General features: G+C 47.7%; 1 protein-coding gene across 1 annotated transcript in view; it reads left to right on the top strand.

The window, feature by feature from the left end:
- LOC132330402 (TGF-beta receptor type-2-like) overlaps window positions 1-10,441 on the top strand; it is a 30,787-nt gene extending 20,346 nt beyond the window's left edge. The window contains exons 3-7 of the mRNA XM_059852642.1: window positions 474-676; window positions 3,661-4,469; window positions 4,582-4,723; window positions 5,906-6,033; window positions 9,831-10,441. Of these exons, the coding sequence (XP_059708625.1) occupies window positions 474-676; window positions 3,661-4,469; window positions 4,582-4,723; window positions 5,906-6,033; window positions 9,831-10,043 (1,495 nt within the window). The 3' untranslated portion in view covers window positions 10,044-10,441. The remainder of the gene's footprint in view (window positions 1-473; window positions 677-3,660; window positions 4,470-4,581; window positions 4,724-5,905; window positions 6,034-9,830) is intronic.
- Window positions 10,442-12,864: the final 2,423 nt, after the last annotated feature.

The raw sequence follows: 12,864 nt of genomic DNA, 5'->3' as shown, positions 1-12,864 counted from the left end.
ATCTGGGAGCTCCTCTGTAAAATTACCTGGTAGCCACAAAAAAATGTGGGGAGTCCTGAAACTAGGGGACTTCACCAGGGAGAGGGTGAGGAATTTAGGTTCTTTCCTTGGTTATTATGTCTGACTTCCCAGCTGACCTCAAAGACATTGTGAAATCTCTCCATACCTTCATCCCCCTGCTTTGCGCCACCAGGTCAGGATGCAGAGGTTGTTCCTGAAAAAGTAATGAACGGTTGTCATTTCTTTGAATGCACCCAGGAGTAGCTGCAATGCTGCAGCCTGTGTAGGGTCAGTCATCCCTATCACTGGTCTTATACATACATGTAAGTAGAATTATACCACAGCCACTGCAAATAGTCATTCCTACACAGCTTGAAAGAAATGATCTTAAGACTGGCTTTAAGGTGACAGACAGGTGACACAAGGGCCAAGCTGCCAGGCTGACACTGCGTCATTTCATTTGTCACATGCAGGAGACAAGACAACGAGAGCATCAGGATCAGCACGCTGTGCCACAACCCCCAGCGCCCCATCGAAAACCTCATGGTCCCCAACTACAACACCTCGCGCTGCATCATGAGCCACCAGCCCAGCGAGGACAGCATCATCTATGTCTGTGGCTGTGTGGATGAGCAGGAGTGCAACGACAAACTCATCTTTGAAAACCACACCAATGGTGAGTGCTTTTGTTAATGTTGTTTATGGGGCAGCAGCACCCAGCACCCATGACAAATCCCTTGTATTTCCTGTGGAGCAGAAGATGCAATGGCAGAAGAGGCTCTTTTGCCATCTCCTTTGACCGCCCTATGTAAAAGCCAGTTAAAATCTCCACCCCTTTACTGAGCCCAGCATTTTGTCTGTGGCCAAAGCATTCCTTGCAGCAATACCTCCAGCCTTGGTCTGGAAACATCAGGTGAGGGAAAATCCACCATATCTCTCAGTGGGCTGCGCCTTCTGCACAGGTTGAATCAGCTGGGGAACCCAGGGGCTGGTATAACGTAGTGTGAGTCAAAAGCTCTGAGAGCTTTAAATAAATCATGTTGGAGCAAATCCCACCCCAGAACACACCCACAGGAACTGCTGGCATCCTCACAACTGTAACCCAAAGAGGTGGAGATGCTGGGGTGCAGGGCTGGGCACACAGGAATGCCTCCCCTGCTGCTCTCCTGGGAATTCCTGCAGCAGTGTTTCTCCTGGGACAGCTGGAGCCAGCTGGGTGCTGAGCACACACGTGAGCGTGGCATGCTGCTGCACATGGCTGGAGATCCAACGGGAGCTGTAAATCCACAGGAGGGAAAACTAAGAGGCAGCTCATTTCTGTACCTCAGGAGGGTGGTATACTTTGGAAGTATTTCCAACCAGAGCCTTTGGGGGCTTGTCCAAACCTCCTCAACTCCAACTGGACCAGGTTTATCCAAGTGTCCATCAAGAATCCAACCTGTAACCAATGCAAAGTGAAATGCCCCCAATTTTCCATAATCACACAACAAAGAGATGCTGAAAATGAGCCTAAGCAGAACCTGCAAGTCGGTGGTATAGCTTCCCCTGCAACATAAGGAAAAAAAACATGACATGAAATGCAAATTCTCTGAACAAACAAGCCCCTTTAATGAAGGCAAATGATGCTAAATTTGGCAGTTCTTTGCTGCTTCCCCAGCCAAACATAACAGGTACACACACTTCTAGGGAGAGATAGTCAAATCCCAAAGCTGATGCTGGGATATGCAATTTCACACAAAAATGACAACTGGCTCATTGGAAATGCCGCCCCCAGCAAAGGCTCCATAACCAGCCTCCTCCTGTCAGCCGGCACGGAAAGCGCTGGAAGCCTGAGCAAGACCAGTGCAGCTCTTTAACAACTCGCTCCTCAAACCCCAGGCTCACAGACTCCATTCTTTACATCCTTCCCTTCTGCTTTAAGGGATCATTTGCACTGTAAATATTAAATTATTGTCAAGTTCAATGGTCTAGACAACTCCTGAGCAGAGAAACGAGCACTTCTCCAGCAGCTGAAGCAGGCAGATATTTTTCCTGGTTCTTGATTCCTTAAGCTTTGCTTTCAGGTCTGGGCTGCTGGGTGGCATTGCCCTTGCACTAGAGGTGCAGGGGACTCCATCAGAGCTCAGAGACCCCACTAATAAGCACATAGAGCCATCATTTCCTAAAGCTGTGCACACAGAAGTCCAGGTGAGACCTCAGGAAAATGCTGGGTAGGGTGGAGCATGGCAAGTCCTTTCCACCTGTGCTCCAGCTGAGCCTGGCCCTAGAGGTCCATATCCCCTCAGCAGGGATGGACAGACCCACACAGCAATGCTCCACAAGGTGTGGGTTTACAGACCTGTGGTTGTTGTCAGATCAACTACATTTGCTCTCCAGAGAAGGGGTCTAAGCCCTGCTGCAGCCCCTGTGTATCAAAAGATTTCCATCAGGAAGGGGCATCCTCATGAAAGAATTTCCTGAAGTTGTGTTAACTTCCCCCTTTCGGGACTTGTGCATGCAACTCCCTTAAAATATCTTCTCTTTCTTCAGAGTTTCAGAGATGGGATCCAAAGCAGCGGGTAAATCCATTAAAGCAGTAGGTGATATCCAAGCCCAATACTTTCCAAAATAAACATATTCCTGAGTTAGTTATTGATTTATATCAGTTTGGGTTGATCTTGTGGTTTAAACCTGATGCCTATTTTAGAAACGCTTTCACAGCCTTGCAGAAATTAGCTGCAGCACATTTTTTTGAAATTTGCCAAGGAAAATAGCTAAATGCTCTGTTTTTCCAGAACCTGAATTATGATCTGCACACACTGAGGTCAAGCAGAGAGAGTTTTGCTTATGGAATGATTCTTATCCCTCTTCCCCTGGGTTATTATACTTGGCAGAAAAACCTCTGAGTAAGATTTTACTTGAATATCTCTACTGAAGTCAGCATGTTTATTCCAGGAATCATGAACATCAAAGGATCAGACAATTATATGTTGTGTGAGGGTTATGGCTTCGTATGTGTGTCCTCCCCCCCCCAAATCTGAAGGCCAACAGGGGGTTTTAAAAGAAATAAAACAAATGCAGCCATGCCCTGGCGATTGTTGGGGTTACTGCTGTAACAGGCTGGGGAAGGAGATGCCAGCACTGGCAGACAAAAATGTTGAAATTATGCTCCTGTGTGTTAATTATCCTGCAAAGCATGCCGGCACACCCCTGCACTGGGTGGTCCTGCACACTGCCCGCCCCCAGCATCACTCCTCACTCTCTGTGTACCACAGGAGTCCAGCAAAGCTCCAGCCCCAAGCACCCTCAGAGATTTGCTGTGTTTGAGCTTTGCCTTGGATTTATCATTGTTATTTCCAGCCAAGCTCCCCTTACCACGAGTGCAAGCAGCACTTGGGACCTCCAAAATGCCCTTTGCAGTCTCTTGTGCCACACTGTCCCATCCAAGTGATGCTGACCTGCGTATTCTGTTGATAAATGGAGCTAAATTTGAGACCAAAGCCGATCATCCCCCTTGCTAAGTGCCTACATCTGGGTTCTGTGTCGGGATGAGCCCTTGTGCGGCCCCGCGAAGGGCTGCGCTCCATTAACAGCTTTGCATATTTTCCTCCTCCGCGTGATGAAAACGAGCTGTGGCAGACCCGCAGCAGCAGCACTTCGCCTTTGCTTTCCTCCCTTCAGGCTACTCCATGCTGCAGAGCAAGGAGGTGATCCCAGTGGCTGCCATCAGCCTCCTGCCCCCGCTGCTGGTGGCGGTGATGATCACGGTGATATTTTACCTCTGCCGCACGCAGAAGCGACGCAAGAGAGCCAAGGTCTGGGGTGGGAAACAGGGACAGCCCCCGGTGCTGCCGGAGCAGGGGAAGGCAACCGAGCGGGAGGAGAAGCTGTCAGTGCTGATGGACGAGAGCCCAGCCAGCACCAGCCCCGGCTGCGCCAGCAGCCGCCCCGCTGAGCTGCTCCCCATCGAGCTGGATGAGATGGTGGGCAAAGGGCAGTTCGCGGAGGTGTGGAGGGCCAAGCTGAGCCACAGCCGCTCGGGGCAGTACGAGACTGTGGCCGTGAAGATCTTCCCCTGCGAGGAGTACTCCTCCTGGAAGAACGAGAGCCAGATCTTCACCGACACCAGCCTCAGGCACGACAGCGTCCTGCAGTTCCTCACTGCCGAGGACCGGGGCACGGGGCCCCGCCGGGAGTACTGGCTCATCACCGCCTACCACAGCCGAGGCAACCTCAAGGACTACCTGTCCCACCACGTGCTGAGCTGGATGGACCTGCAGAAGATGGCTGGGTCCCTGGTGAGCGGGGTGGCCCACCTTCACAGCGACTACACCGCCTGTGGCCGCCCGAAAATCCCGATCGCGCACCGCGACATCAAGAGCACCAACGTGCTGGTGAAGAGCGAGCAGGAGTGTGTGCTCTGCGACTTCGGCATCGCCATTCGCCTCGACCCCTCCCTCACGGTGGATGACTTTGCCAACAGCGGGCAGGTGAGTATGACCCACCAGCCCTCTCTGGAGGAGCCTTTGCCAGCCACCCCCATGTCCCGTGGCCCAAGTCCTCGCCCACCCCTGCTAATGCCTCTCTCCTCTCTGTGGCCAGGTGGGCACCGCCAGGTACATGGCCCCAGAGGTCCTGGAGTCCAGAGTGAACCTGGAAGACCTGGAGTCTTTCAAGCAGATGGATGTCTACTCCATGGCCCTTGTTTTGTGGGAAATGGCCTCCAGATGTGAAGTGGTAGGAGGTAGGAGCATCACACCCAGGTTACTGTGTACCTTTTTGCTCCCTTACTCCCACATCCCAACTGATGGCTCAAGAGGTGACTTGGGGTGGTCCAGGTCTCTGCAGGGCTGCCAAGAGTTGGTGACAGATTTCCCTGCTCTGTGTGCCATGGTTTAAGGGGGGTGGCTCAATGGTCAAGGAGAAGGACAAGACCCCATGGGGCCATCTGGTCCAGCCCCTGCTCAAAACTGACAAGCTGCCAAGTCCCATGGAGCCTGCGCTGGTGATGCAAAGCAAACCAAACAGAAAGAGCCAAAGGTGCCTTCCCCTCCTCAACCATTTTTTCCTTCAGACAACACCAGAGAGCTTACGTTGCAATGGGGACTCACAAATCCCAGCCTCTGACAGTATGACATACTCTGCCACTTTCCAGAGCCACGTCCTGGCATCTACAATTGTGTGTAGCAAAACATTTCATTAACTTCTCTGGAGTTAGCCCCTGCCTGCCTTCTGCCTGCTCCCATTCACCTTCCTTCCCTATCCCACCTACTCACAATACAAGCCCATAGAACTGCAGGAAACCTCAACCCTTGCCCACAAAGCTGCTCCAACTGCCCTGCAAGCCCCATGGTTGGCAGTGGGAGGCCCTTGCCGGGATTGGATGCCCCATGCATCCTTTGTTCCCAGGCCATCTCCCCCCGCTCATATCTCACCTGCATTCACATCCAGATGGGAGCTGGCAGAAACCAGGGTGGCCTCTCACCTCTGCCAACAGCAGTTTCTCCTTGGTCTTCCATGACATGGGTTTTCTTCTTCTGGAAGGGCCATTTCTCCTCAAACCCACTGCCTGCCTGCAGCAGAAATCTGGAAATTCTCATGTCATATTCACCTCTCCCATCCTTCACCAGCACAGTACTTTCTGCCTGCTCAAATTGTCTCACCCAAAGACAAACCAGGTCCTTTGTACTGCATCTTTTGGGTTCGGGGAGGAGGTCAAATGGTTCCTCTGTGCTGTCTCTGCAAAGAACCTCTATGTGAAAACCCAGCACTACATTTCTGTGTTCAAATTCTCAATTGTTTCCAGATCTGCTTATTTTTTTGCAGACTGTTAAAAACAAATCCATTCTCATCCGGTGGGCCATACCAAAACAAAGCAGGGAAAGCATTAGAAACATCCTGTAATGCTGCCGTTGCTTCCTTGCAGAGGTAAAGAATTATGAGCTGCCCTTTGGGTCGAAAGTCCAGGAGCAGCCTTGTGTGGACACCATGAGGGACATCGTGCTGCACGGCAGAGGCCGGCCCGAGATCCCAAGCAGCTGGCTGGTGCACCAGGTAAGCTGGGAGCAACTGGTTCAGAAAAAAGGAACACATATTGTCCTTCCTCACTAAACCAGCCTGAAAAAATTGAATTTATAGTCAAAGGAAAAGTGGGCAGAACTCCTGGGATTTGCTTTCAGCTCCATTGTGGATGGCTGGGCCCACAAAAATCCCCCTGGACTCATTTCCTTGTTGCACAAAAGCCACCAGCCATAGACACAGCAGAATGTGTTGATCAATAGCCATGATCAGGAAGTTGTGCACGGCAGGTGATGGGTTTCCGTCACCCTGAGGATAACAGCAAAATGGAGTGCTTCAGGGCAGCTCTTCCCATGAAACAGTAAATCATTGGAGTTCACCCCACCTCTCCCCTTAGCATCAGTCTGGAAGGCTCAGGAAACACACGGTCTCTCACACACAGCCATTCACAGGAGGGACAGAGGGGAAGGAAGGCACATCCAGCCTTCTGCCTGGGTTTTTCAAGCTCAAAATTACCTTCAACATGAGAGAAATTTCTATTACTACAAGGAAGAGCAAACCAGGAAGGATTTCCTTCATGTGAAACACTCAGGAAAAGTGAGTGAAGCTGAGAGCAGGGGCTCCACAAGGCTCAGGGCTTGTCAAGGGAAGTCTTTCACCAGCCTTCAGAAGGTCTGAAAGCAAATGTGTCAGCACAGAGGGCATAACCCAGTGTTCTAGAACAGGAACATTTCAGCAGTGACAAAGTGTGCTCTGTTAAAACCACCCACAAGCACACCCAGAGCAACCAGCTTACAGAAACAGAGCTCCCTCCTGGCCCTGACAGGGTCTTCTGCCCCAGGCCAGTGCTTTCTGCCACACATTAGGGACATGAGGGGTAACAGGCATGCTAATTGTAACTTCCACATCTCACCTGACTTTTGTACTTCTTGAATTTCACATGTCTTGTGGAAAAACACCATCTGCTGATCAACACTCCCATTCACCTGAAAATCAAGCCGGAACATCGAGCCTACTGGCTTTCAGAGCCTTGCAGTGCTCAGTGCATCATTTTGCAATATCCACCCATAAAACACACTGCCTCTGCTTCCTCTGCCCTGCTGGCACACAGAGGCAGGCTCTGCAAAAGGAAAGAGAGAATTTCTCAACCTTAGGATGCCACATGTTCCTTACAATGTCTCCTCTCAAAACCATGTTTGTCCAAAGACTCACAGCTGACCTGACTGACCAAAACTGCAAACAGGATCAAATGAATCCATGGTTTCTGCAGGACCCCTGGGGATTTCATCAGCTGGTGAGTTCATTTCTGGAGCTCACCCAGCCTTTTTCATTGACAAAGGCAAATACAGGAACTTCAACCAGCAGTGCCACATGTTTGAAGCCTCTGAGTATTCAGCTCAGACATTCACCTCACAGGGTCTCTGATAAACTTTGAAACCACAGAAAAAATATACAGAAGCTTGGGTTGTCAAAAATCACACTTTGATAGAGTGTGAGCATAATTGTGCTGTTCCCAGGGCTGAAGGAAGGCTGACTGCAGTCACCTCCCAGAGATAATGTTACTGTAGCTGGGTTGGTGTAACAGGCAAACAGAGCAAGGCTTATAAAGTGGGAGCTTTTTACTGGACCATCTGATGGCCACTGGGGAAGAGTAACAGAAAAGCCACATCATGTTGCTGAAAGTTTTTCCCTGATTAATCTCTGCTGGTCTAATAAACATCTCCTAACAAGCCTGGCTTCACAGCACTTTCTGGGCATTTTGCAACAGCTCTCCCCAGGATGAGGAATTGGGTAGCACCATCTGCTGGGAAGCAGCAGAAAGCCACCGGCTTGTGCCACTCCGGGGGTTCAGGCTGGCTTCCCGTGGGAGGGTGTTGGGTGACATCGAGAAAGGGTGACAAGTGGCTCACCCGAATGGGAGGCACTAATAGATGCTTCCACCAATGACAATAAGTCATAAAAACTTCCACGTTTCAACTGTCAGGACTGTTCTCAGTCAAGTGAAGAGCATGGTTTGATTTTCAGCAAGTGTCAGCACTAATTTCCCTGACAGGGCTGACTCACCCAGCAGCAGCTTGAGGGTAACTGCTTGCAAGGCCCCACAACAAAGTCAGCTGAAGAAATTAATCCCCACTTTCCCAGATAACTTACAGACCCCTTAGGTGTGTGCTTCTACCTGGTTTCACACCCCAGCATATTAAAAAAAAAGGGAAAAAAAAAGGCTTTTTAGGCCAGGTAAATTCCTGAATCTGGTTCACAAAGCAGCTGAACAGACTGATGAACTGGCACAAGAAGAGGCTGGTGCAGGACAGGAAGGAACAATGGAAGCTTAAGTCAATATTGCCACTAAAAATACACTTGTACAACTCAGCATCCTTCAGAATCTTAGAAAAACAGGTATCAAATATAAAAGCCAAACTAAGTTCATTTTGTAAGCCAAACAAGATGTTTCAGTTATACCATTCAAAAGAACATCATCACTACAAGGCAAACTGCAAACAAATCCTATGATTTCAGGGAGAAATAAGTACAAAAAATCTTGCATGTCCTGTTTGAGAACAGGATGACTTTAAAAGCTTCACCTAAGCTAGCTGATTTTTGCATGCAATCAATTACCCTCAAATCCTTTCAACTAAGCTAATAAATAAGTGACGTCAGAGGTGCTGAAACACACCATCTGTCAGTTTTGCTGTACAATCCTGTTCTCTCCAATCTGTGTCTATTATGGAAGACTTAGCACAATGAGTCTTAGCAGAGCAGTGAGTTCTGAGTAAAGTGCAGAAGGGCAGATGGAACTGACCCTATATCTCTGTAGGACTTGGATTTTCCTCTTACATGGGTCCATATGAAACTTTAGGGTTCTCTTAATTGCAAATTAAAAAATACATAAAACCCACTGAAAACTACGAAGCTTTATTTAGAATAATGATTTTTCCACTGTGTTCCAACTTTAGTTGACAATGATGCCAAGAGCAATAGCACATGATGGAATTACATGGGCGAGGGAAGGTTCAACACAGCTTCTGGTGCTAGCGGTGTTACTAGCTAAAGGGTGGGGAAGCACCAGCTGAATACTACCATTTATTTTGTTCCTAGGCCCAAAATATTGTGACTCTTTTCAGAGCCCTACACAACTGGACAAAAACCCCCAGCTTTCTGGGAGATGTAAGCATTGTAGCTGAGAGGACCTCCATGTGCTCTGGAGTAAATTGGGAAGCACCTCAGCCCACCTCCATCAAAACACAGTTTTGTGATAAGAGAACAAGGTTCAGCTGCATACTGAAATGAGTGTTTGGCACAGCACACCCTTTTAGAAGGCCACTAAAACAAGAAGTCAGATTTAAGAAATTATTTCCAAACCTACCTTTGAAATCCACCTCCCCCTCTCCCTCCAGGTGTAACAGACAGGGTGCAGGTCAAACCCAGAGGCCTGGGCTCAGCCAGCAGCCTACAGGTCACTGTCCACACTTCTCCTGTCCCTCCTGATTTTAGAGTGCTCTGATCCATATGGGCAAGGCTGAGACAGGAAATAAATACAGGCTGGAAGGAAAGAGGCTCTAAGTCTCACAGCCAACACAAACCAGTTTCCAGAGAGCATGGGGAATGTTTGGGAGCAGATGCTGTGAGAGCTGAGGCTGCTGCTCTAACACAAGCAGTGCCAGTGGAAGCATCAGCACTTCCACAACTCACCAAGGCTGATTCCTCTTGTGCTTAAGCTTGGCCAAAAACAGCCTTTATGCAGGAGGCTGTCAGAAGTGTGGTAAACCATTCAAACTGTGTTAGATCCTCTTCTTCCTGCCTTCTGATCCTAATTTCAGCCCCTCTGACTGCAGGGAATGCGCTTCCTGTGCGACACCATCACGGAGTGCTGGGACCACGACCCCGAGGCTCGGCTCACCGCCCACTGCGTGGCTGAGCGCTTCAACCTGATGGCACAGATGGATTGTGATGACATCCTCAACAACAACATGGACAACGAGGCCAGCAAAACAGCTTCTCCAGGTGGGGAGCTCCAGGACAGCGATGGGAGCAGAAACATTCAGTGATGCATCAGGCAGAAGTCCCCCCATCATGAGGAACAAGAGGATAAAGGAGAAGCATTTAGCTCACGGGGGGAAAAAAACCTCACTGTTTTTCAAAATGGAACTAAGATCTAGTACATAAATTATTTATAAGATCTCTTTCCTCCCACAGATACAATGAACTGAGGAATCAATATTTTGGTTAAAGTGAAACATTATTATATGAACTGACTTTGTACTTACTTAAAATGTATAATGATGCAAAGCATTCATTTTATTATTTTTTAAAATAATAATGTTTAATCTTTTATTAATAAGCAGCTGAATTCCATGTCTAACTTTTTTAAGTCCTTCCATATTGTCATCAAGAGTTTCTTGTCTAGCTTATTCTGCAGTGATTAAAACAATTTTCCTCTTTTTAATGGCCTACACATACACACACAAAATCTGTTGTAGCAGGGAAAAAAGACATCATGAGATGTACCACACCCTCTGTGGAAGAAATGCTGACATCCAAGAAAATCACTCATGCAACACTGTCCAAAGATCCACAATAATCCAGTTTGTAAAAGCCTGATCTGATGGAACTCCAAAACACCTTTCCTCACTGGGGAACTCCTGGGTTGACAGTTCAGGTGGGTGTGTGAAGCTTCTTTGAGAGAGAAAAAGAAGTCACCAGTGTAGACACGGCTGCTTCACCCTAAAAATTTTCCATGCAGGATATCTAGACAAGCCTTTCCCCCATCAGACCAGTTTCCAGCTAGCTCTAGCCAGATCTGTGCCACAGTAACAGTGTCAACACAAGGGTGTTGGCCAATTCCTCTGGAAACTCTCACACCTCCCTGCTGCATTACCCCACCTGGGGAAACAGGATCAGACTGAACTGAGACCTTTATCCCCATGATCACCAGATCAACCCAGGCTGCCTCTATTCTGGACAGCAATCAAGGAAAGGTAAGTCACACCTCGCTCTGAACCCTGGTACTGTGCAAATCCCTCCACCCTTGGGAGCAAAGACCTCAGGCGCCCCTAAGCCCTGCAAGCCCATACCTGACACCTACACAGAGGTGTATTTTTTGGGATTGCATCCATTTCTTGCCACCACACAGCTGCATGGATCAGCCCAGAAAGAGGGGAAGGGAGCAAACCATGCAACAGCCACAAGTTTTCTGCAGCTGAGGGTCCTCACTGTGGAGCAGGGACAAAGATCTGCAAGGCTGCTTTGGTTCTCTTAAGTACTCAGCTATGACAGCACTAACCCATATAAAAACCTTTTCTTCTCTAGCTATTGTTTCCATCTCCCTGGACTGTTTTTACAGCTGCTAAATTAAAAACCTAGAAACAAATTGTCTCTAAACACTTCAAATAAGGACGGAAGGGGAATGAATTAGGTTGCACCAAACCTAAATAACAGAAAATTTGCTTAGCTACCACTTATGCCATCAGCAACTGTGACCACACCTGCCATTCTCACTAATCTTCACCTGGCTGCTACCTCTTGACACCTTACAATTTTTCAAGTTAACCCTTTTCTCTTGAAGCACACCTTCCCCAGCTTCCCACAAATACATCTTTTCCAACCCACCTGACTTCAGCCTCATTTCTTTAATATATTAACCACTGCTCTAGCACAAGAGAAACTGAGCAGGGAGCAGCTTTTCTGTCATGGAGATAAAAAACTACAGGAACACACCAAACTCCTCCCCAGTCTTGCTCTTCCCATAGTATTTTGTGCAGAATTTCTATACCAAGTTCTGCACCAAGTTGTTTGGACATACATTCACTTGTTCTTTCAAGCTCAAAAGGATTTAAAAGACACTCTGACCTGTTCTTCCCACAGGTGACCGGGACAGAGGGGGATCAGCCTTTGCAAACTAGACATTGAAGGCTGCATCTCTGATTTTGGTGGCTGAAATCCATATTCTCCTGGGAAGACAGACTTCATCCTAGGCTTGACATTTCATACTATAAATACACTGAAAAACTTTATCTTTTCCCCTAACCCATGCCTAAAATCTTGAACAATCCAATTTGCATCATGCATTTTTAATAAAACACAAATCCACCAGGATTACACACCCGAATGCCTGTGTTAAACAGGGCTGACTTGCTGCACTCTGTTTTCTATGAGCAGCAGCATGCTGCACAGCACCTCTAAAGAAAGCCACTTATTTAAGATCTAAGATCTGTTTATGATTCAGGGAGCCTAAAACCACTGAGATCAATGAAAATTTTGCTCTTAACTTCAGTGGGGCCCAATCAAGCCAAGAAGACGGAAGGTAACATAAGCCAATGTCCTACTTTGCCATGTTCCCTGTTGGAACACACTGTGGTTCTAGCAAGTATCTACACAGGAAGCAGCACTGAGCCCTTCCCTTTGCTCCAGAAGGTACAGAATGGAAACAACATCAGTTATGCAAGAGAACCAAATCTGGTCAGAGTTAAAAATACATCCATTACTCCGCAGGGTGTTTGCCATTCTCAGAAGAATCACAATTACAATTTAAGCTGGATATTCAGTGGCTAGATTTTTTTCTTTTTAAATGGTTTTCAACTATGTCCTTTGTTTCTGGAAGCAGAAATTTGCATCATAACTAAATCCATATCAGGAACCATTCCAGTTCTCATGATCACTTGAGTAAAGGAAGGCTTTACCTTCTTTTTTCCTAGAAACATCCCCATGTTAAAAGAAATCACTTCATGTATTTTATCAAAGTATTTCTTCAGCACTAGGTCTATTTTTACACAATAAAATTAGTAACATCTCTCTTAGTGAGAAACCACAAGCATACCAGATGAGGAAGGAAGAGAAATAACTTGACTAATAGTACTATATAAGGAACAC

The sequence above is a fragment of the Haemorhous mexicanus genome, chromosome 8 (genome assembly GCF_027477595.1).
Source record: "Haemorhous mexicanus isolate bHaeMex1 chromosome 8, bHaeMex1.pri, whole genome shotgun sequence".
Classification (NCBI taxonomy): Eukaryota; Metazoa; Chordata; class Aves; order Passeriformes; family Fringillidae; genus Haemorhous; species Haemorhous mexicanus.
Note: the sequence above shows the minus strand (reverse complement) of the source record. Positions and strands in the feature narration are given on the sequence as shown.